Below are 25,310 nucleotides of genomic sequence, written 5' to 3'. Positions count from 1 at the left end.
CGCGGCGCCCACCTGCCCCCGCCTCCGCTCAGCGCTGATTGTGGCTGTGGCGGTGGCGGCGGGCGTACACGGGGAGCGGCTTCTCGGCGTGGAGCAACAGGAGGAAAGTTCTTCCTTCTCGCCGCGGCCGGAGAGCCCGGAGGGGGAGTGGGGGGTAGCGGGGTGCAGCCCTCGAGTCTCCGCCGCTTGATTGTTCCGCTGTGTTTATTTTATGTGCTTTTATTTCTACGGCGGGCTCGGGAGGGCTGACAGCTGCCGGCGGGGGCGGGCAGCGCCGGTCCCCCATCGCCCCCGCCGGGTCCGTGACAGCGCGGCCCGGCCGCGCCGCCTCCTCTTTGCCCGCTCCTCTGAAAGGGAGCGAGGACCTTCCGGCGGCCCCGGCACCGAACCGGCGGTGCTTTCGGGGCGGTGTGTGCGGCAGCGCAGCGGCTGCTGGGACGGGGTCCCATCGCCCCTACCGACCGCGCCGCCCACGGCCCCGCGGACACGGTGAGGCTTGAAGACGGACCGGGGTGTTTTGTTTTTGCGTGCGTGCGCTCCAAGATATAACTTTGAAAATCCCTAATCGCTTCAAGCTCAGCCCGAGACCTTCGCTCCCAACTTCCCACGGAGTTCGCGGTAGGGCCGGCTTTCTCCTGCGCTGCGCTCGGCAGCGAGAAGCCTTCCGCAGTCCACTTGTCATAATCTGAAGTTTCCTTACGGCTGTGAGAAGCCTGCCTGGGTTTCTGCTCTGCTGGCGGTGCGGGGCTGGATAGAATGCTTGTGGACGTTTCTGTAGTGAGCACACCTAGTGCACAACTGACACTGAGCACTTGCCGCCCGGTTAGAGCTGCTGCTGTACAGGCTGGAAGGTGGCCTTTTTATGGCCTTCCTTCTCTTGTCACTTTTTGTATCACAACAGGTTTCAGGTTTTTTTTTTTTTTTTTTTTTCTTTTAAAGTCCGGAAATACACATATGTCATCTTAGAAAGGCCGTCTGGATTAACTAGGAATAAATGAATTTGGTAAATATCTGTCAGTGTCCTGCTTGGCTCTTGTCTTTGGACACTCATGGGAAGCTGTCAATGAGATTTTATTTACTAATAGAAGAATTACATAAGAGCTGTACGAACCGAAGTGAAAGAGCTGGATATTAGCTCAGGGTTCTCCTGAGTTCAGGCCAATCTCAGTGCCAATATGTCACAGTGCAGTAGCAGGCATCCGTCCTTCCAATCACTAAAAATATCGGCCCTGTGCTTTTCCTTTCCCTCTTCCAAGAGAGCATCTGCTAGCAAAGCAGTAAAACTTCCTCCCATCTCCTTCCCTGATCCAAGAAACAGCACATCAATAAGAGAAGAGATGCGCTGGTCTCAAAAGTGATGTAGGCATTTCACAGGAGAGTTTACTTACTTGCCCCATCTCTTGTTTTTCTGTTTTCTATGCTTCCTACTGTATTGCTTTTCTTTTTACTGGTAAGTAAGTAGTTCGTGTCCCTTTTGAAGGAGAGGTGGTGTCAGAAGGCTGTGAAAGCTAACTTCTTATGTGAGATGTCAGCGGTTTCTAAATCGTACTGCAACAATACCCTGATTGCATTCCTTCTGAGTGCTGATTGTAGACTGGTTTTGCATAGGGCTAATACTTGAAACTGCTATAGAGGAAAGCCAAGCACAAATCAGTTTTAAGACTCTGTGCCTTTCTTAATGGCAGAGATGGTAGACTTCTGAAAATCTCAGGCAGCTTTCATTTGCTGCATGTTAAGTGGAAACGTAGTAATCTGTAACATCTTCTAGACTTACAGATTTGAATAACTGGCTTTCCTGCTGTCTGCATATTTCCTGCGTGTCTGAGAAACCTAGTCCCTGTTGCATGCTCCTTGGAGTTGCTATTTAGGTGCCTGCAAGTGCATAAATATTGATGGTAACTTTGAATGTGGAGTAACTTCAGGACCATTTTGAGTTGTCAGTCCTTGGTGAAAGCCACCTAATAGTGGAATTTTAGCCTATAAAGGAGATAGGGCAAATAGCTGTGATTTAGGTAATTTATTATATTGAAGGTTATCACTGTCACACTGCTAGAAACAAATGAAAGTCTGCTGATAAACTGTGGAAGTAACTGAGCATCTCCACTTGCGCTTAATGATAAAAGTTAGTCTTGGTGCCTGCAGAGGACCGTCAGAGCTGAGGTACATAGCAGTAAAAGAAGGCACCTTCCTCTTGTGTTCAGTCTGGCCAGTAACACCCGGATGTGATGGTACGTGATCACAGAATTCCTGAGCTGTAGAGGTGGGAAGCGACCTTGGGGTCCTCCTGGCCCAGTCCGTGCTTAAGAAGGGACACTCAGAGCAGGGTGCCTATGGCCATATCCAGACAGCTTCTGAAGGTCTCCAGAGAGGGGTCTCCATGACCTCTCTGGGCAATCTGTGCCAGTGTTCTGTCACTTGCACAGATGTGACAGGAGTGCTTCCCGATCAGAAAGAATCACATAATCACAGAATTGTAGGAGTTGGAAGGGACCTCCAGAGATCATCCAGTCCAGCCCCCTGCCAAAGCAGCTCCCTAGCCCAGGTTGCACAGGTAGGCGTCCAGGCGGGTCTGGAACGTCTCCAGAGAAGGAGACTCCACCACTTCTCTGGGTAATGAGATGAGTGTGATGTTCCAGTTTCTTTCCTCACAAATGCTGAAGCTCAGGAAGCTATTGGAGGTGGGCATACTGAAACAGTGCCTCATGTCTGAATTACTAAAGGCACTGGGATGCCTTGAGATGTTTCTGGGATGTTTAGCACGCAAATGCCTTCTTAGAACTTGGTATGCAAGATCTTCTCTGAATTCCCACCAGGATATTTCTTCTAGATGTTCATAGGTCTCTGGAGCATGGAATAAGTATCCTCTGCACTGCACCTTCTCCACTATCTCTCTAGTACCTACTGAACATGCATTTCAACAGCCTAAATAAAAACAGATAATATTCACGTAACCCAAATCAATGTTCTTTTCAGCTCCTGCCCTAGTAGGAGGCTCTTCTACCTTAGGCTATTTCAGATTTGTCTATGAATTGATGCTGTTGTTTTCTTTTTTTTCAGATTTGAAGTTGCATCTCTTCAGATTCTCATGTTTGCTGTTTCTGAAGTGCTGTTAGTTGAATAGTACAGGATATTAGGAAGGAAGTATGAACAAGCTGTAGTTGTTATCCTCTTGGATTTCTCATTTAAATAACCTAACCAGCATTTGCCAAGTGGAACTGCATCAGTTTCTCTATTTCAGTTTGTAATGGTATGCTTCAATTCCTGTCTAGTCCTTTTGGACAAAGTATTGAAAGTGGGAAAAGTCTTCAGAACTGCAGTGTATTTTATGTATGATGAACCTCGGGAATATGGTCTCAAAGTGGTGCCACACACAGTGTGGGGGAAACGTTTCGGAGATGTGGAAGTTTAAAGCAGAGTAGAATAGCAGTGTGTCCTAGTTTATGCATTAAGTCTTGTCTGCTGTGAGCTCACTGTTGACAGATAGTTTGAGACAAAGGAACTGGAGAAAGAGCAGCGTAAAGTTGTAGTGTAATGATTTGAATGTCAAATTTGCTTGGACTTCACTTGAGATACGCTTTTGCCTGGAGTTCTGTCTAGTATGTCAAGTAAACAAGTCAGAGCTGTGTCACATTTTGATTTTTCTCTTATCTCCTCTGTAATTCAGTACGTATAGGGCCTTATTCATGCAAATCTTCCCTTAGGAGAAAACACTATTTAAGAAATTGCAGATATCCCAGATTGACAGTTGTGTGTTAGTTTGCATTAGTTGTGTAATGTGCACAGAGGCTGGTACGGCTTTAGCTGCATCCATTAGTGATGAATGTAATAAAGTAATGAATAGTAATGAAGTAAAATATTTGCAGATTTTGAATGTAAAGGATGTGTAAGAGTAGAAAGCTGAGGCAAAGCTTTCTAGAGGAAGGAGCGATAACTACGTTTGTCAGTGATGCAGTATCTATAGAGTTCTTAACTTCTGGGCTCAAATGCTTAAATTTGTACAGTTCAGCACATCCTTGCTGGTGATTTGTGAGCAGATTGAGGAATTGTACTAAGTTACACAAGGCCCTTGTTATCTCTCATGTCTGATTCTGTTCTGCATGGGATTAACGGTCCATAAATCACTCCCATTTCTATGTAGTATTTGGGATTCTCAGTGCATTTTTTTGGTGTGTTTTCATTGATAAGTAATAGCAGATTAACCAAGCCAAGAATTTTTTGTCTTTATAGGTGACATTACGTTCCATTTGTTTTTTTCCTATGATAGGAAGAGGAGGATAGATTACTCAAGATGGAAAAACTGAGTAGTGTTGTTGAAGACTGCAGCAATGTTCCCAAAGCTTTTGATCTGATTATATGTGTTCCTCTGCTTTGGCCTGAGAGTGGAGTATACTTGGCTGGATGGTAATTAGGTGGTAATCATAGATGGGGTGCTAAGTGGATTTAAAAAATTTATTTACTTTTAGGACACCATAGATTTACTAGTATTCACATGAAAACAACTGGAGAGTTTGGGTAGCTGCCAATGCCTCCAAATGGTCTGGTGGCACTGGAGAAGCTTGTATTTTGGCATGTTCTTGGTATACATTTGTAGGTCAGGGGAACTCAGGCATGTGAAGTATTTGACAAGCTGGGTACTGAAGATGGGCAGCGGCAGAAATGCTAGAGTTGAGGATGCCTCTGGCAGCCCTGCTGTGCTGGCTGCTTCAAAGGCTTGTTCTCCTGGGTCACAGCAGGGCTTGTTGTGCAGAAATATGGTGATTATTCAGAGAAAAAATGATGATGTTTTCCTTTAGCTGAAATGACTTCTGGGACATCTTTCTCCTTTGAGTGTAGTTAAGTTCACACAAAGGAGATCTAAGCTTATAGCAGCAGCAGTACTTTTCTAGACTTTTTTTCCATAAGGATCATTTTCCCCTTATGTTGCCAGATCTTATGTGTAGTCTCCAGCATTAGCCACATAAACTGGAAAAAAAAATCTGGAATTTTTGGGAGTGAATCAGGAAATCAGCTGACATTATAAGTGATGCTTTGCTGCAAAGAGCATTCTGAGATGGAAGCTTTTCAGCACGTTCTGAAAGAGATGCATGTCCTTTAACACCTAAAAGTAATTAAATTCGACATGCACTAATCATTAAAGAGTAGCAGTCATGGCCATGAACAGTCTGCATTGCATATCCTAAGGCTGTGTCATTGAATCTTTGACCGTTCAGTGAGTTAATTGTATCATCTGTATCATGTGAAAGACCTTGCTCTGGTTTTGCAGCAAAGTGATGAAGGAAAAAAAAAGCCAGTATATTGGTTATTGTGGTTTGCCAAAATCTTACTGTAAATCAGTGGGGAAGATTATCTTAATCTGTTCCTACATTAAAACTTGAAGATGCTGCTGTGTATTAAAACACAATTTTAATGAAATTACTGATACTGAATATTACTGCTGCATCAATATCTCCTGCTTTTTCACTGGTTAGGTTTGCCATCAACCTGAGGATGTATTCTGTGGCTTGTGCTCCTGAAAGTTGTTTCTTGTTAATAAGTTGAAGGATGATGAGAAAGAAGGTGTTTAATTTCAGAGATAATGGTTGAAAGCATGTGATCAGCATTAGCTGAAGAGGATCTCTGGAGTTAGGCAGTTCTGTATTGCTAACTTGCTGTACCTACAAAATGACAGCACTCAGCATTTATTAACACAGTTATTTTGCAAAGGGATAAATGCCACAATAGGTAGAATTTGCTTCTTGTTAATAGCTGTGATTCACTGCAGAAATAGTTTTGAAGTGTCTTGATTCTCCCTAGTGATTTTCTAGTTGTCATTTCCTGTCTTGTAAAACAGGAGTTTATTAATGGTGCTTCCTCTGTTCCCCCCTCTGGCAAATGAGCGGTTGTCATAAAGCTCTGCTGAATCAGGATGCTGACCTCTTTTTGCATCAATTCCAATAATTACGCCCTTTGAGAGGTGGCTTCCTCCTTAAAGCAGTGCCAAGAAAAGACAACCCTTACAGCTTCATGGGTTTGATCTCTACAGCTGGAGGATCATTATACAAAAGCTGTAATTTTAATGTTTGTGCTTAACTGTCTTTTACAGAAAAAGTACAGATGTAACACACTCTGAACTTGGAAATACTAATTTTTTTTGTGTGTGCATGTCCATACTTCTATAGTTATTCTGTGGATTTAAGTTTCAAATTCAGTGTATAGAATACACTTGCACAAAAGGTGAAGTAATCTGTAGGGAAGAAATAAATTGTCTTCTAATAGTATCACATCTCACTAGCCTTCTTCCTACCTCAAGATGGGAAAAAAAAGCATGCTGGGAGTGCTTGCAAAGCTTGTTAGTTACACTTCTGTATGTTCCACCCAGGAAGAATTCAGCTTTGCATCTCTTCTGAGCATGCATCTGTAACGAGCTACCATCTCTGCTATTGCCCCGAAGTTGAGTACTTTATTTCCATGGGAGCTATAACAAATATTTTTTCATTGGAGAAAAAAGTGGTGAGGGGGTCAGAAGGGGAAAGACAACTTACAGCAAACAGTCATCTGGTAAAATATATGCAATAAAAGTTTTCATGTTTTTTAATCCCTGTGCAAAGGGTATTATTTAATCTAACTTTATTTATCTTATTTAATGGTATAATTAAACTTTATTTTCTCTTTTAGTCAGATAAATTTAACTTTTAATTTTATAAAGACCTGCTAAGTTTGTGTTTTGTTAGCTATTACCTGATGTTTCTCAGCTTTTAAAGTCCCTTTTGATATTTCTTCCCCTGAAGGTTTTTATGGTGGGCTGTATATATAAGGAAGGTCGCCTAACAGTAATGGCATTTGTCTTGTTTGTACTGTGCTGTTTCTGGTCTGTGATGCCCATAATCCTTGGTGGTACTGGAGAATGAGTTAGGAGATAATTGGGCTCTTGATGAGGTTTGTGCTGATTTCCAGTGCAAGTTATGACAGCTGTTCTACAGTTTCACACTTTCTCCAAAATGTGAATAGGTGTTGCAGATATGAAGTATAAATAGTCCTAAAGCAGTCTGAATTAATTGCTTCTTCCAGGTTGATTGAAACTCCAGTTCAGCCCAAGAAAAAGCTAAGAAATAGTCAATCCAGTGAGTGAAAAGCTCTGATATTTTTTTCTCTCCTTTTGCATTTTAAAGAATTAGGCAAAATGCTGCAATTTAATTTTCCTTATTCTCATACCTCGAAATGAAAAGCAAGAGCTTACAGTAAAATCCTTTCATATACATGGAAGCAGTCAGGAATCTGATGCTACTTTAGAATGATTATTTAATTAGAGTCATATAGTTAGAGTTAATAATGTTTTAACAGCTGACAAAATTATCCCATCAAAATTACCTGTTGAGGTCTGTATTCTGTGGGAAATCTATTTGTGTATATCTAGTATACGGGATTTTTTGTTTGTTTATTTGTTTTTAAAATAAATATGCTTTTGTGTGTCTTAAATGGCTGTCAGTTAAATATGGGGTTGAACTAAATTATGTGTTTACTTAGTGTTAATTGTTCTTCCTGAATGGTGCTTGGTGTTATGTTTTATGTGTTTCATATACTTTACCAAGAGTGAAAAATGAAGTTTCATTTTAAAACCTCTCATTTTTTCATAGCAGTAAGGGACTTTCTCTTAAGCAAAGTGAGTTTCAGTTATTCCATATTAAAATGTAATTAATGGTTTCTGAAGAAGGATGCAACACATCAGAGACCCAACAAGACCTATTAGAATTTGTGCTGCAGTCCTTTTTTTCAGTTACTTATCTGGATAAGCTTATAGTATTTTTCTCCTTTTTTTTTTTCCAGGGTGGAGGGAGGAAGTTTATACAGCTGAACACTCTTTACTTTAAACTCTTCCTTCAGCAAGATTTTTGTATAGCAGCTAACCTTTGTAGATGAGATGGATGGATTGTCTCTTCAGTGAACATACTGTGAAACTAGGAATCTGAAAAATTTTTTGTATAGTTTTTTTTTTTTTCCTGTCCTTAAGTATGTTGCTCTTCCGTTGAGTTTTTCTACCACAGTCTAGGAATAAATTCATTGCCCTGGTACTTTACTGTGTGTTTCAGCATTTACATTTACATTTACCTTGTGTTGTTGCATATTACTACTGCTTCCCAGAAGTTGGTACTGGGGACTGTCCTGTTTAGTATCTTTATTGATGACCTGGATGAGGAGATTTAGTTGGACACTTAGTGAGTTTGCAGATGACACTGAACTGGGAGGAAGTGTTGATCATCCTGAGGGTAGGAAGGCCCTACAGAGCGATCTGGACAGGCTGGATTACTGGGCTGAGGTGAACTGGATGAAGTTCAACAAGACCAAGTGCTGAGTTCTGCATTTTGGCCACAATAACCCAGGGAAATACTACAGGCTTGGGGCAGAGGCTGGAAGACTGTGTAGATAAAACAGACTTAGGGGTGTGTGTCAGTGCTCAGCTGAACGTGAGCCAGCAGTGTGCCAAGGTGGCCAAGAAGATCAGTGGCATCCTGACTTGTATCAGAAATAGTGCTGCCAGCAGGAGCAGGAGGTGACCATTCCTTTGTACACTCAAAGGCTGTACCTCTCAAGTACTGTGTTCAGAGTTGGGGCCCTCACTACAAGAAAATTATTGAGGCCCCGGAGCGTGTCCAGAGAAGGGCAACAAAACTGGTGAGGGGTCTGGAATGCGAGTCTTACGGGAAGCAGCTGAAAGAACCAGAATTGTTGAGTCTGGAAGAGAGAGGAGGTTCAGATGAGCCATTATAGCTCCCTACAACTACTGGAAAGGAAGCTGTTGTGAGGTTGAAGTTGGCTCTTCACTCATGTAACTAGAAATAGGACTAGAGGGAATGGCTTCAAGTTATGCTGTGAGATTCAGGATGGACATAAGGAAATGCTTCTTCTCCAAGAGAGTGATCAGGTACTGGAACGGGGTGCCCAGGAAGGTGATTGAGTCACCATCCCTGAAGGTGTTCATGAAACTTTTAGATGTGGTACTATGGGCTGTGGTTTAGCGGGAAATATTGGTGATAGGTGGACAGTTGGACTGGATGATCTTGGAAGTCTTTGATTCCTTTAGGAAACTTTACTCTAGGTAGAGGTTCCTTGTTTCTCTTTGAAACCGTGCAGCTTGTCTGTAATGTTAGTTGTATGTTTTTGTATAATTGCTGTTTTTCTTCATTTGAAAGAGATGAAGGAGGAACTTGGCTTGTTTGCATTCTCAAATTGAAAACAGTTGTGATTTCTCAGATGCAGAATTGCTCAGAATTTCTGAATTGTAGGGGTTGGAAGGCACCTCTGGATATTAATCTAGTTCAGCTCCTGTTAAGGCAGGCTCCATAGAGTACATAGCACAGAAAAGCATCCAGGTAGGTTTTGAATATCTTCAGAAAAGGGGATTTTCAAGCCTCCCTGGATGACTGTTCTTGTGCTCTGTCACCTTCACGGTAAAGTCGTTTTTTCTTGCTTACGCATAGGATTTCTTACAGAGAGAAGCATAAACAAATTCTTCCAGTGATTAACTCTCTTCTTGTTTAGATGGTTCTGTTTGTTGCATTGCATTGTGTCATATTTGATTTACGTGTTAGTTTTGAATCAGTGGTTAAACATGTACATGTAGTACTTCTGATCGCTATTATAGAACAATAGTTTTAGGATAGCGAAACTTTATTGGAATTACTCTACATCCATCTTTCTGATTTTACCATTTTATAAATGGCTGCTTGATGTTAATATTAAAATAGGCTGTGAGTAGGGTTGTATTATGTGTATGAACATGTCAGCTTACAGCACAAAGTACTGGCATAATGTGACATGCGTTTGAGTTTTTGCTAAAGGCTTCCTCTGTTTTTCTGTGGTCAGATTTAGGCTTGCTTTTATGTTTGGAAATACAGAACATGACTCTTGGCTGGTTGTTAATCTTTGTTAGCACTTGAGGGCTAAACCCTCAAAGGGCAATATATGTGTCTAAATTCAATTCAGATTTGTCTGCCTGTGAACTGAATGATATCAAGTTGGAATCTTCTTTATTTTCTTTTTTCCCTTAGATATTGAAGAAGAATTTAAGAAACAAACAGAGAAACTCCTCAAAGGTTTTGAAGATTGAATGTAACCAGGATGAAGAGCTTAAAAGCAAAGTTCAGGAAGAGTGACGTAAGTATTTCTACTCAGTTTGATTGCTGGTTTCCATGCTGGAAACAAGTTCTTCACTCCCACCTTGATAAGGTTGCAGGTTAATGAATTACAGAGAGGAGCAACTTTTTCCAAGCACAAAGGCGTTAGCTGAGTATAGTACATAGTAGGCTGTTTTGAAATGCAGTTCTATGTTATACAGAGTTTTTCACTACCTTGCTTCCTTCTTAGAATAACAAGGTCAAGCATATTTTTGTGGGGTCTGCAAGATTTCTGTTGTATTGTACTCATGCACAGTTTGAAACTTTGTTCCAGGTAAAGGATTAAGCGTAGTAAGGGCTTTAAGGCCCAATTGTGTTTCAGTCTAAGTATAAAACCATTCTTATCAGTGTGGTGTTTGAGCTTGTAACAGAAGGTCTCCTTAGCCTGTGGCAGGGTTTCTTTTTAGTCAGCAAGAATACAAGAGCCAGCTGTGCAATTATCTGGGCAAGATGTGTTTTATCAATCTCAATGTGGCAGGAGAAGTAAGTGCAAGGCTTGATCAGTGAAGACATAAATATGGCTGTCTGTCTTAAAGGAGACTCCTTAAAACTGTGTTTAGAGAGACCATAGTGGGCACATTATGCATTGTGTCTTACTAATTATAGTATCAGTAGTAACCCAAGCTCAAAGTTGAACAGTGTATACACTGTACTTCCTTTGAGTCAGTGGGACTACTGTAATCCAGTTCTGTCCTTGTCTTTCCCTTCCTACTGCTACTCATTCCAGCTTCTTGCTGTGTGTTCATGTTGATGCTCTTGTAGTACAGTGTACAGTTAATGAAATAAATGATTTTCCAGATTTTGTGTAGAATTTGTAACAAACCTTCATGAAGAATGTGATGTTTCATCTTTCAGAGCAGCGCTTAAGTGGTAGAAGGAAAGGATGCATTGTTTTTGCCAGATTTCCACAGAATCCTAGAGTGGCTGTGTTTGGTGAGGATTCATCAGGTTTAAAAGTAAACCTTTAGAGAGATTGGTATTCAGGAAAATCACCACTTACTGCATCAGGAACAGCACAAGCTGTTCTCATGGTGCGCTGTTAAAGTGGTTTCTCTACTCTAGTGGTCTCAGCTTGTAATGCATTTCAGTAGCTGTGAAGATGAAGCAGGTGTTGTGGTGTGATCTGTAGATAGGATGGTTACTGCTCACAAAGTCATTGAGCTGCAAGTTAGTATTTGTTGCTGGCATTCTAATAGTAGCATTGTTGGCTGATCTACTCCTTCAGATAAGCAAGAGCTCTTCCTAAAAGGACCAACTGTGTAAGCAAGGTCAGTATGTCAACCAACCATTGGGAACAGAGCAAAAGGCTTAACTTTTAGGCACGTTTTAGTTTGCTAGTGACCAAGCATGCTCAGCTGATGGCAGTGTCTTGTGCTGCTTTGCCGGAAATGAACACATCATTTGTCCTTGGTGTCTTGTCTAACTAAATGTGCCTCTCAGTCTACCACTGCTTATTTGGTTGTAGCAGTTCACCTAACAGCAGTTAACTTCCTTTAAGCATCTCTCTGAATAATGAGAGCAGTCCCTTTGCTAGTTTATGAACATACTTGGTATTATGGACGTTAGGTGTGCCTGTGCGTTAGGATGACTTCATTCACGTTTTTATGCTCGTTGGCTACACTACTGCTCTAGAGCAAAGGCTATGTGACATGCATATGATGCAACTAGATCTTGCTTTAGCTGGTCCACCCACTGTTATTAACTGGTTCACTTATTCCTTTCTCACCTGGCCTTGTCTGCTTAATCCACATCTTTCCCCGCCAACCAAGGGAGGTCTGAAAGTAATTGCTGTTTTGGTACTACTTCTGTCTACCGTCTAGAGACAAAGTTGCAAGTTGACCACAAAGGATTTTTCAGATACCTAATGGTTAGATATGTAGCTCTAAGAGCACAGCAGCATAAACTCAAGAGCCTTTGATGTTCTCTGTGTTGAAGCCAAACCTTACGGGCATTAATTCAAAACTGCCAACTGGAGCTGTTCTGTGTTTTGTGCATGATAACCAAGGAAAATTATCCTTCTCTTTAGTCTCCATATGCTACTCACAGTTATAATTCAGGAGAAAGAGGAGGTTATTTTAGTGGGAATTATTCTTATTTGTATCTCACTTCACAAGATGTGTTAAGTGCTTTCAGGATAAGAGGAAAGTCGGCAGGGATGGAGGGGCTCTTTCTCATTCTACCTCCTATACTGGAGGAAGTCTTTAATGTTTTATTCTCTAGAACTAGAAATGTCTTAGGGGAGGGAATGGTACCTTTCCTTTTAGCCTCACTTGTTTGCATTAAATAAATAGGAATAAGGGTAGGAGTAAGAATAAGCCTTCAAGGTATGCGTGGGAGACAGCGTTTATTCAAACTCTTCTCCAGCTGATAACATAAAACTGTATTCTAAAATGAAGATTGGGTAGGAAAATTCACTGATGCATTAAAATTCTCTAGGCTGTTCTGATGTGGGTGAATTGAAAGTGGGTACAACTGCTGGTATTCATGCATATATTATCTGTCTCCCTGCTGCAGAGCTTTGCTATGGTGCTATGTATACACTATTCTTGAAGCTTCAAAAGAGCTGGCCCTGCTCCCTTTTCTATTGTCTCTGCTCTTCTGGCTTTAAGGATACCTGACTCTCGATGAGAGATTCAGTCAGTTCAGGATCATAATGTGGTGGAAAATTACTTTGTGGGGGTTGGTTTTAGCTGGTTTAGCTGTTTAACTCCTGGTTGTGTCTCACTGTAGGCCAGCCCTGAGAGGAATTGTGAAACTGGGGAGGAGCAGCAGTACTTCCCTTTCTGCAGCTGTTTTCATGGCTTAGCTGTGTTGTCAGATCACACCTTCAGATTTCTGGCATAAAAAGCTCTGGGCTGAGCATGCCAACAAGGCAGTTCCAGAAACATACAAATATAAAATGCTGCAAATTCTGGTATTGAGCAAAACTGTTGTGGTTCACAACTGGGAGATGGGAGAGTGACTCCACTTCTGTCATTGCAGTTCTTACTTTTGCTGCTCAGCTTCCCTATACCTTACCTAATTCACTCTCTGTGTGCATAAGCAGCTCTATTAACCAGGGAGTCTTTTTTTTTTTCCCTCTTGATGCATTTATCTGCTGTGGAGTCTTTCTGGGGGTGACTGTTGCCATGTGAACATGTGTATTTGAAGTGGAGGAGTGAGATTTAGTGCTCTGTCACAAATGAGTTTTGTCAAAGTATGATGTGTCGTTGCAGGAGAATGTATGTACTCTAGAAATCTGAACAAGATGCCTAAGTGGCAGTAAATACCGAGACTAGAAAGTAAGTAGTGGGTACTTGAAATATCTGTAAACAAAATGATAGAAATGTTGCTTATATCTTGTTGAAGAATTAGGCTATTTTTCTGTCTAAGCATCTTTATTTTCTCCATTCTTTCTTCTTCTGTTTGCTCCTGATTGTCAAATTCTACCTTCCATAGCATCTAAAACCTGACTAAATTGATGCAAGACGTATTATATGTAACGCTTAAAAAACAAATCAAAACATGGTGTAATATTAGCAGGAGCTATCACTTGAGAGCTTACATTTATTTACAGACTGTCAGTAGGAATTTTGTCTGTAGGAGTAGGCTGTCTGTAGGAATATTACACAGTGGAATATACATGTCTCTAAGGATTAAGACTGAAGGTCTTGAGCATTTCTTCTCAGAGAAGTAGGATGAGAAATAATCAGATTAAAACTAGTGCTGCCTATTTGATTGGGCCTCTCAGTTGTACTTAACATTTATGATTTTAAAATCTTCAGTAATAATTAGTTTGTGGCTTGATTTCAAAAACAACTAGAATCTCCAACAGGCAGATGATGTTCAAGTAGAAATACACAAATATAGCAAACCTGTCTAAACATGTTTTGTTTGTTTCTTGAATATGAGAAGATGTTCATCTGTATTTTTAGGCACTTGCATAAATTTAGCTATCTAGTTCTTTGACACTAAGGTATTGTAGGAACCTAAGTGACTTAGGTGATATATTTTTAACTATGATCATAGCTCCTCTAGAAGAAGAATCGTGTGAAATTTAATTAGTTTTGGATTGATTTCACTCTGACTTATATCAGTGAAAAAATAACTGAAAGTTTTAGGACAATAATTTGGATATTCTAATAATCATTAGAAAACCATTTCTTGCAATTTGACAACAGATTAATTTTCTACTTATTGCTCGTCTGTTGACTGGGAAAGAAGAAAATTAGAATTGGGATGTATTTCTGAATACCTTTTAATAATGAAGAATTAAATTATTAGAATTTCTTAAAATTTTAAAAATTGACTGTGTGGCTGAGCAGAAAAACTAGCTATTGTCAGAAGCAGAGGCAAGACAGGCTGGGATTTCCCACTGCTAATTTCCAGCTCAAACTTCTGGTATGTTTGGAAATGCCTATTTGTTCTGCTATCAAAGTGGGAGGCAAAGTTTTCTGTTCTTATGGAAATTTCTTCTTTTTGGCCTCTAGTGTAGTCCATAAATCTCAAAATAATGAGGCAGTTAGGTACATTGCTGCGTAAAATATCTCAGTCCTAACCTAGAGGCTATGCTAATTAAGGCTTGGCACATTTTTAATGCCTGGTGTTCTAACTAGTAGGTTCCTATTCAATAATTTTTGAAGTATAAAGTGCTTTCTGGGGGTCTGGAACTGAAAGATTACTGTGATACATTCCACTGTGTTCCGATGTGCTCTGGAGTGAGTATGTGGAAGAACAAAATTTGGGTGGGGAGACTTTAATGAGATTCTGTTCTATTATTTTTAAACAGTCCTTACATTCTTTTATCCTCTGAGCACTGCAAGTATCCTAAAAAGGAAGGTGGGATTGTTGAAAACTGCAGTACCCACCCTGTGATCATGTACTTCATCCAGGTGAGGTAATTGTCACCAAAAATAAGAGGCATATGGAATTCACTCTGACTAAAAAGTACGATAGTGGTGCTTTCTGATCACTGTCCCCAGTTATTTAGAAAATAAACTACTGGAACTTGCTTTTGCAAGTGTGGAGTTTTGCATCTGGCCAAGAGTAAACCCAGGTACCAGTATAGATTGGGGATTGACCTGTTGGAGAGCAGCACAGGGGAAAGGGACCTGCAGGTCCTGGTGGACAGCAGGATGACCATGAGCCAGTACCGTGCTCTTGTGGCTGAGAAGGTCAGTAGCATCCTGGGGTGTATTAGTAGGGGTGTGGTTAGTAGGCTGAGATAGGTTCTCCTCCCCCTCTACTCTGCATTGGTGAGACTGAATCTGGAATACTGTGTCCAGTTCTGTGCCCCTCAGTTCAAGGACAGGAAACAGCTTGAGAAAGTCCAGTGCAGAGCCACAAAGATGGTTAAGGGAGTGGAGCATCTCTCTTATGAGGAAAGGTTGAAGGAGCTGGGTCTCTTTAGCTTGGAGGAGACTAAGGGGTGACCTCATTAATATTTATAAATATGTGAAGGTGAACGTCAGGAAGATGGAGTCAGGCTCTTCTAAGTGACATCCAGTGATAGAGGCAGTAGGTGCAAGCTGGAGCATAGGAGGTTCTGCATAAATGTGGGAAAAAACTTCTTCACAGAACACTGGAACAGGCTGCCCAGGGAGGTTTTGGGATCTCCTTCTCTCAAGACATTCAAAACCTGTCTGGACACGAACCTGTGTGACCTAAGATGGGTGTTCCTGCTCTGGTAGAGGGACTACACTGGATGATCTTTCAAGGTCCCTTCCAATCCCTGACATTCTGTGATTTTGTGATTTGTCTAGGTGCCCTGGATTCCACTACATAGCATGTAGGTTGAGCCTTAATTTCAGGACTGTACAGGATATTCTCAATCACTTCCTCCTGGAAAGATAAGTTTTATCCTTCTCTCTTGTAGTGACTTCCTGCTTCTATATTCCCCTGTCTGTAGTTCACAGCTCAACCCTCTGCCACATTTTCATCTTGGGAACTGTTTGGCTTCATGCCTTCTGTTTTGGACAGCATACAACTCTGCTCTAGTGAGCCTGCTCTCCCAATGAAATCTTAAGTGTTTGTGCAGAAAAGAAGTCAAATGTACTTGAGTCCTACTGTATACAGAATAAAACATGCTGCCTGTTGCTGTAGGCTCAATATGAGCATCTTACCATCACACAGTGTCTTTTGATTGGGACAGAAAGAAAAGGGAGTAGGTCAAGTGAGAACTGTATTGTGTATGAAATTATGGTAGAAGAACATGATTTGGAGTTGGCTAGCTTTGAATAAACAGTTGTTTCCTAGTTACAGCCTGGAGTGTAGTAGAGAATATTTTAGATGGGTTCCCAGATGGGTTTTTCTGGTTTGTAATAAAATCTCATCAACTACAAATTCATGATTGTTTTGGTACTGGTCCTATGTCAAGTATGCATTGTTCATTTGTGGATTGAACTGATAGGTACAGTTGCAGTCCTGATCAGCTAGTCTCATAATGTTGTTGTATGGCAAATGCCACTGATAAATCCACTGTTGGAAGTCAGAAGAAGCTCTGGGGCTGAAGGAATGTCAGATCAAACCTACAGGGCTGGCCTCACCCATCTGCTTCTCATTTCTCGGTCCTGTTGTTAGTGCTTCATGCTTATCTGGGCTCTGCTTTCCATGACTGTACTATGTACTGGAATCACTCTGAAGTAAATTATATCCATCTCCTGCACTGCTTTCCTTTTGACTTCCACCTCTGCCCTTGCTTGTGCCCCAGTATTGTGGAAAAAAAAAATCCCCCATTATTATTGGCCCTGGAGTCACATTCTTACCAGTGCTTAGTGACATAGTGCTAGGGATTCTCCTGGAAATTTAGGGTAGGGCAAGGTGTCTCCTTTCCCAGGTGTCTATCTGGGCCTCTCAGTTTTATCTCAGGCTTCTCCCTGCTTGCTCTCTCATTTAGAGCTGGAGCAAGGGCTAGAGGCTTTCTGAACAGAAACGCTGATTATCCTCAAACACCAGTCTACCCTGCTTGTCTAAGTAGTGTGTGGGCAACTAAACACTTGCAGCTGTGTTGTGCTCATTCCAGGGTGGCTGGGATGTCCATATTCTTTGATTCCTTCATTAAAGAGAGCATGTGTAAAAACAGAGGTGAAGAGATATCTTTCCATTTGAAAAAAAAAAAAAAAGATTTAAATGTAGTTAAACCCTGTAGCTATAACATTGTATTAGATAAATTAAGAAGTGTTAGAATGTGAAAGTAGCCAGTTTATTAACAATCCAATTAGCCAGTTTCATTACAATCTCAAGTACTCAAACTAAGCAGCATGAAGTCATGAAGTGAGGGTAGACAGGAAGAAGAAAGGCAAATTGTCATTTTTAATTTATTGCAGCAAGAAAGGAATTTTCACTGTGTGGAAACTTGTCTTTTGTGTCCCTTTAAACAGAACACAGAAGTTCAAAGGCCTCGGTTTGGAGGAGCTGCAAAAAAGCAATTGTTCTTTTTTTTTCTTTTTCATTTGTTTATCTTTGGCAAGATTTAAATATTAAGTAAAATAAAAATAGAAATTAGCTGTCTGTGTGTTCTTACTGAGGTATACTATATGCTTGCCCTTCTTTGTTGGCACTATTTGTAGCTAGTCTGATTTTAACAACAACAAAAAAAAAGTCTGTCCAGCTGTCAGTTACAACTCATGTAAAGAGATATAATGAGTGGTCTAGTCTTAATGTGTGAAGTGTTGTCTCATATCTTACTAAGAATAAAAACATTTGTTGTGAGAAGGCACCGTAGGATTAACTAAAGGCTAAACCTGCCATAATCCTACTCTACTAAAAACTTTTGAGTCTTTTCGTCCCATGCTAGTATTTTGAGAGCATACAACAAATGTTAAAACGTTCATCAAACTGAAGGAGGTGTACTGTTAACCTTGGTTAGCACTGTTTTTGAGCTCTGTTCTTCAAAATGTTGTTCCCCTTGCTTGTTGCCAAATATTCAGATCAGTCCAGCATTAGGGGAATGTTAAGCCCTTTCTGTTTCCTTCCTTGCCACAGTTAAGCATCTTGAGTTTGAAGACACATGTCCTAAAAGTGCATGAAGCTTGAGGTAGAGGAGAGTGAGGACATTTAGTGGCCATTCTTCCCAGGAAATACCATGTAGTGATCAGGGACAATTTGGCCTTTTGTTGTTGTTGTTGTTCCCTGGTTTAGTTACCTTTGTAGAGCTGTGAGGAGAGCTCTGTGATCTGGAGGCAGATTTATTGTGTGAGGTGAGGTTGATGGCTGATGCTTGTGCTTCACTTTGTTAGCTGTGATGATTTAAAAACTTCAGAGTTATGTTGAGACAGAGGCAAAGCGGAAGTGAGTTGTATTTTTGATACTGTCTAGATATGACAGTACTTAACTTACTGTTACGACAGTGTATGTATACCATAACTCTGTGGCAAAAGTGTGTTATGAACAGCTACTTAAGTTTTGTTACCAGATGTTCTTCCTTTAATAAGTTTTTGAAGTACTACAGACTCTTGAATATTTCACTTTATTAGCTCTGCATCAAATCATAATTATTTCCAGTCATCCATAGTTGGGTGTAATTTGATTGTATGAATATTCAAAACCTGACCTGGCAAGGTTCCAAGCAGCTTGCTCTAGTTGGCCCTCCTTTGTGCAGGGAAGACTGCCTTCCAAACTTGTCCATTCTGTGATTCTGTATAAAGATTTGTGCCTTGAAACAACTATTCTCACAAAAGATGCGAAAAAATAAAACTTCTAGTAAGTAATCTGACTCTAAGTTGTTCTCAGATGCCAGAAAAATTAAAATATGGAAAGTTAACCAAGGATGTCCAACCCACTTGCTGCCCCACACCACCACAGTGGCTGCTCTGCCCTTGATGTGTCCCTGTTGCTCAGCAGTAGCCAAGCCATCAGTTCGTGATCAACACTGTCTGGGCTGGACCAGGGCTTGGGAGGGTGCAGCTCAGTGCTGACTGCCTCTTGCAGAAGTTGCATGCACTCAGTTGCATCCTGTCCCTCATGTATTGCGCATAACGTGCTTGAGCTGCTTGTTGAGAAAAATGCAGTGATTGCTGATACCAGTGTTTCAACTTCCCTTATGGCATCTCAGTAGAAAACAGAATCCAGAAAAGAAAAATCTTGGATTAAATAAGAGTTCAAGGAAAAAATAGACAGATGACTACTTTTTTGCTAAGACAATGTCTTAATTTGTAATGTTTTAATTTTGGGTCTCAAAAGATTGAAAGATTTGGCAATAGATGAAAGTACTGATGCTACAGATATGCCTCAAATTACCATTTTATTGGGGGTACTGATGATGAATATAGTGTCACTGAAAAAATGTCTGCTTTGTTGCTACTGAAAGTCACAGCTCAATCTCTTGATATTCAAGCAATTTTCTTCACCTTTGTCAAGATTTCTGGTATAGCTACTGATGGTGTCTCAGTAGTTGTTGGTAAGAAAGAGGGTCTTAAAAAAGTAATGGAAAGCAATGCAGCTGCCACTGGCAACTTGCCTTTGATGAAATATCACTGCATCTAACATCAAGAAAGTTTCTGTGCAAAAACCTTAGCAATGGATAATGTCTTGCAAATCACCAGCAAAGCTGTGAATTTCATAACATCTAAGGGATTGAATCACAGAGGTTGGAGAAGACCTACAAGATCGTCCAGTTCAACCATTTGCCAGTTCCAGGAGTTCCTTTAAAAGTATGGATGCTGATCATGGGGACATTTAGTTTTCTGAAGGAAGGTGGCTAAGTCAGGGTAAAATGCTAAAAGGATTTTATGATTTGCGAAATGAAATGAAATCTTTTATGGAAAAAAAAAAAAAAAGAAAACTTGTGCCAGAACATGAAGATGAAAAATGGCTCAGTGATTTAGCATTTTTGATGGATTTGACCTTTCATTTAAATGAGTTAAAAATGCATCTTCAGCATGATAATTAGCTTGTCAGGGCTGTTTCAAACTTTGTCAGCATTCAAAATGAAACTTAATTGATGGCAAGTCGAAGTTACAGCAAATAATTTCACACAATTTAATATTTTGGCTAAACACAGTTCTGTGAACAACAGAAAAATATGTTGCCTTGCTTTCCGTTCTGATAAAAGAATTTGAGAATAGGTTTCAAGAATTCTGAAAAAAATCATCATTTTCTTGGTATATTTGTGACTCCATTTTTCAGTTGACATAAATACATTACATGCATGTTTTATTTTCAAGTGGAGTATATAATGTTGCAATCAGAGTTTCAACTCAAAGGAAAAATTGATAATGTCCCTTTACTAGACTTCTATAAGACCTATCTTAGCAGAAAAAAAGTATCCCTCACTTCATGATCACTATTTATGTCATTGCTATTTGACAGCGTATACATGTGTAAGCAACTATTTTCAAGGATGAATCACAGGAAGAGTAATATTTCATTAAAAAAAAAATCTCAGACAAACATCATGAGAGCTCATTGAGAACTGCAACCACTTCCATTGAACCAGATGTTGATTTGTTAGTTCACAAAAACAAGGTCAAATACCCCACAAGTGGTTTATTTTTTTTTAAACTTACATCTATTAACGCAATTATGTATTTTATATGCAGCCCAAGACAGTTTCTCTTTTCTCATGCCAAAAGGTTGGACACCAGTGGGCTAGCCTCATGTGAAGCTATGGTGTCCTTGTCCATCTAGCAGTATAGCCGCCTGGACTTGTGGAGTTATTCTAACTCAGGTATTTAAGGAGCTATCTCATTTATTTACTTATTGATGTAAACCATCTAGAAGTGGCTGTACTCTTGAAGATATCTATGAATACCTTTCTATAGCTGCAGGATGTCTTTCATGTCTTTGACTCATAGCTTTTATTCACGTGCTCTTCTCTTACTGTATTTTATTTGTTAAATGTTTACCTTCAAGTGTTTTGAGGTATCAACTTTTTTCTGTGCTATTCTTGTGTAGCATCTAACAGGAGTGCTGTTTGATGACATTTGGATTTGGGAAGGTGAACTAACTTGGAAAAGAATCTGAAACTCAAGCTAAACTCACTGCTGTACAGTTGTCTGTGGTGTCTCATTCTCTGGATATGTTGCTTGTGAGAGCAATCTTTTCTGAGGTTCAATACACTGTTAACTGTCCAGAACACTTGTGTGCTACAGATGATGACAAAAGCCAAGGTCTTTTTGTAACTTGGCAAACAATGTGGTTACTAATACTTACGTATGTTTCTGATATACCCTCTTCGCTCTGCTTGCAGGTGTGTGCTTTTCTTTCATCTTTGCTTCCTTTACTGTGCGTGGTGGAAACCTCTTAGGAATCTTTTAAACTTTGGGAACTTGTCTGCTTATCCAGAGGCTGAAATAGGGCCCTTTGAAGGCAGACATCAGACTTCAGTATACTTGCCTGAGCTTTGAAGCAAGAACCAAAACACTGGCTTCATGGAAGCAAGTAGTGAGGCTTCAGTGAGGTTTGGAATTCCCTTGATTCTAGCGTAGGAATGTGTTCACTTATTGAGAATACCCAGTGTGACAGGTTATCTATTAGTGACTTATTTGTGAGGGCTGTTTTTCTGTTGTTATTTTGCTTCGGGGGGTGATTATTTCTGATCTGACATGAATCTGTTCAATAGGAACAACATCAACCTCTTGCTGCTCGTGATGTGAATTTCATATCTACAAATTATAAATTTGTCAGAAGTCTAAATGAAGTGCATCATTTGAGATGTCAGTGAGACTGAGTTGTAAATAAACAACAGTGTGAGCTTATGGAGTGCTAGTCAGTGCACTGCTTGAAAGAAGTTTTATTGCATGCTCCAGTAGCAAACAGCTTGCTATGTTTTTAAAGTCGAGGAAACTGTGTAACATAAAATCACTTTATTAACCACTGAGGTGTATGGTATATCAGTGAGGAGAAGTTACTGCAGTGTCAGATTCATATCTTTACTTGTTTTTACCTTCGTTGCTTCTTCTTAATGTGCATTTAAACATCATGGGAAAATGTTGTGTAGTGTTGCAATCAGATTTGAAACTATAAATCTGAATGCAACCTATTTAATGAGAGAAGAGTTGAGGACAGTGATGTGTGAGTACATTTATAAAAACTGTTTAATTTGGAGGTTGAGTTTTAAAGGCATTTGAAATATGGGTTGACCACATTTATTCCTGTGTATTTATCAGGTGAGGAAGCTGGATTTTTTTCCTAATAATTCTTGTGGCTGTGAGTAAGGGCATTTGAACGGTGTCATGTGCTTATGCCTTCTGCTCTTGCTTGAGAAGGCTGCACATTTCACCTACCTTAGTGCATGTGTAAACTGCATTTACTGGCACAGTAGCAGCATACTCAAGGGTGGGATCTTTGTGAATTTGTTTTTGCCCACCCATTTATGTTCCTGTCTCATGGTACAAAGCCTGCTGCTCTTTGCTTTTGCTGGACTTCTCACAGTTGTCTCCTGTGTGTGTGTGATGACGATTACAAGCAGCAGTTATGCACCCTTCCAGTTATGTCAGATAGATGTGGCAAACAATTATGTATGCAAAGTGCTATGCAGCAACAAAGCTGCTCTAGGCTTGATGTGCAGCCCTCTTTATGCAGTAGTGAATACTGCTTCTTAATGCATATGTTGTTTGCTGGTAAACTTGAAGTTGCTCAGAGTGTTTTGGTTTTATTATTCTTAATGTAGGTTCCTTGTTTGCAAGCCAGGTCTCGCTTCAACTGGATTGCTGTGCTGGTTATTTTGCATGTTGTGCTTTTGAGAAGGAGGTTGCATTGTACCTGTTTGTGAGGAACATCAGCTCAGATTGTCACAGCAAAAATTTCTTGATCGTTTGCTTTAGCTGTGCATTTCAGCTGTCTCCATTCACTCAGAAGATGGTAAGATGCTTGAAATCTGATGAAGGATGGATTTTGTTACATTTGTGAGTAGTGCTGCTTTTCTTGGAAGATCATTTGAGGTAGAAAGTCATTTATATAATGCTGGCAGAACTGTAACGTAGTGAATGAGATGTGGCAAACATAAGCATTTTGTGGGGAAAATGACTACATTGGAGTTTTCTGTATGCCTGGTGAAGGGTGGTGACTATCAGTTTGTGTTGTACTGACTAGGACCTTGGGACAGTGTTTAGTATGTTTATTCTCATCATTCTGAAGTACGGATGCTTTCTCTATTGTTATACAGGAGGTCATAACCAAATACCTCCTCAAACTCCTTTTTTATTTTAAATTTTTTTAATTTTTATTAGTTTGGGGGAACACGAGACTATGCTGTGGCTAAAGCAGCTTATTTCCAGGCTCTTGTCCTTCAATTGTGTGCACGGTTATGGGCAAGCAAGCAACGGTGGCTGTTTCAGATGATAAAATACATAATATCTACTTGGATAGCTGTATGATCTTTTTGAAGAGGAGGCATCAAGTCCAGTCTGTGATTTTTCTGATGAAATGAAAAGGAAGAACATTAGGTAGGTAGTCTTCAGGGAGCAGGAAGGGAAGTTCAGTGAGCTTGCCTATAGCTGAAATGTACTTGGCATTCATTGATGCTTTTTCTTCTGGTAGTGTAAGAATGTTATTGTTTTGCCATGGTGTATTTTTCACAGTCCATGCAAGGCAGTTTCTATGACTGGAATATAGATTTATAATCCCCTTTGGTGTTTTATTTTTATTTTTTATTTTTTGTTGTTCTTGCTTTGTGTTTTGTTCTGTTTTGTTTTTTCCAAATGTTTCCAGCTATCTTTTAATCAGATCAAATCACATTATAATTTAAACTTGAAATGTAAGTTTCTACTTTACTGCAGTGGTTACTCAGGTTGTGCCTCTCTATAAGCTAAGAGAAGAAAATAACTTACACTACGTAGAAATTATACTTAAAATATTACTTAATGATAGATTTTTACGTGCTCTTCTGCAGTAATAATTCTTGAAATCATTCACCTCTCCCATCTCCTGGATAACTCACGTAGTTTTAATGGTTGTTTTCAATGCATCATTTTCATTTTCTTAGGTTAATGTTTCTATTTTTAACACTAATTGCTGTTGTTTTCCTGTTTTGTCAGGCTTGCATCTTTGATCTGTAAATTACATGTGTTGCCTAGTAGTTTCAGTTCTTGAATGTGGAATTGTCAGCTCTCTGTACATACAGTAAACACAACTGTGAAATTTCATTATTTAACCTAAGGAACAAAAACAAACAAATTTTAAGTGCTTTGTGCATGCACTGAAGACAGCTGTGAAATTTACTACAGCCTCCTTGAGAGGAGGTGAATGAGGGCTGTAAGTGTTACTGTCGGGACTCATTTAAGCTCCTAGATGAACCGCATGTGAAGTGCCAAGCTAGTGTTGTAGAGGAAGGAAAGATTAGAAGAACAACTCAATCCCTCACTTTTCAATGCGAGTTTCTCTGTAGGTAGCTGTTATTTCATTTTTACATATTTAAGCTGAGGGAGGAGGTGTGTAAGAATATTTTTGTGGGGTAATTGTGTTTGATAACAAAGTAATTGCACAGTGCTTGAATGCTGTGGAAATATAGGGGCTGCACAATCTCTCTTGACAGACAACCAGTTTCTACCTTGCCCAGCTTTACTTCTCTTAGCTCTACGTGGCTTCAGACTTCGTAGCCTGTTTTGACTTTGGTATGTCTGCTGGCTGTTACTGTAAACTTCTTTATCTTGAGTCTCCTGCTTTTAAAATATATTAGTAGTAATCTGAAATGCTGCTGTTGATACTGCTGGAGATTTGGTCTTCCTTGTGCAGCACTTTGAATTTGTCCAAAAAAATAGGGGACAAATAGGACTGTTTGAGTTTTTAACATTCATGCTTCCTTCAGTAGAATTCAAAGGGGTGATTTTAAGTACAAATCAAAATTCAAGGTCTTGCATCTGGGTCGAGGCACCCCCCAATGCCAATAAAAGCTGGGAGATGAAAGAATTGAAAGCAGCCCTGCCAAAAAAGTCCTGGGGGCACTGGTGGATGAGAAGCTGAACATGAACCAGCCGTATGCCCTCATAGCCCAGAAAGCCAACTGTATTCTGGGCTGCATCAAAAGATGCATGATCTGTGGGGTGAGAGAGGTGATCCTGCCCCTCTACTCTGTGCTGGTGAGGCATCACCTGGAGTACTGCATCCAGATGTGGAGTCTTCAGTACAGGAGAGACACAGACCTGTTGAGAGTGCATCCAGAGGAGGGCCATGGAAATGATCCATGGAATTGAATACCTCTTCTATAAGGACAGACTGAAAGAGTTGGGGCTGTTCAGCTTG

General features: G+C 40.2%; 2 protein-coding genes across 2 annotated transcripts in view; one reads left to right on the top strand and one right to left on the bottom strand.

Annotated features, from left to right (window-relative positions):
- Window positions 1-25,310, bottom strand: part of NPR3 (natriuretic peptide receptor 3) — a 466,739-nt gene that overhangs the window by 402,116 nt on the left and 39,313 nt on the right. The window lies entirely within an intron of this gene.
- Window positions 22,672-25,310, top strand: part of RAI14 (retinoic acid induced 14) — a 71,980-nt gene continuing 69,341 nt past the window's right edge. Inside the window, 2 exon segments of the mRNA XM_065739999.1 lie at window positions 22,672-22,851; window positions 22,854-22,931. Of these exon segments, the coding sequence (XP_065596071.1) occupies window positions 22,672-22,851; window positions 22,854-22,931 (258 nt within the window).

This window comes from Cyrtonyx montezumae, unplaced genomic scaffold, assembly GCF_038088225.1.
Source record: "Cyrtonyx montezumae isolate F1298 unplaced genomic scaffold, pur_monq_1.0 scaffold_25, whole genome shotgun sequence".
NCBI classification, from domain to species: Eukaryota; Metazoa; Chordata; class Aves; order Galliformes; family Odontophoridae; genus Cyrtonyx; species Cyrtonyx montezumae.
The sequence above is the reverse complement of the archived record's forward strand: the minus strand, read 5'-3'. Positions and strand labels throughout refer to the sequence as shown.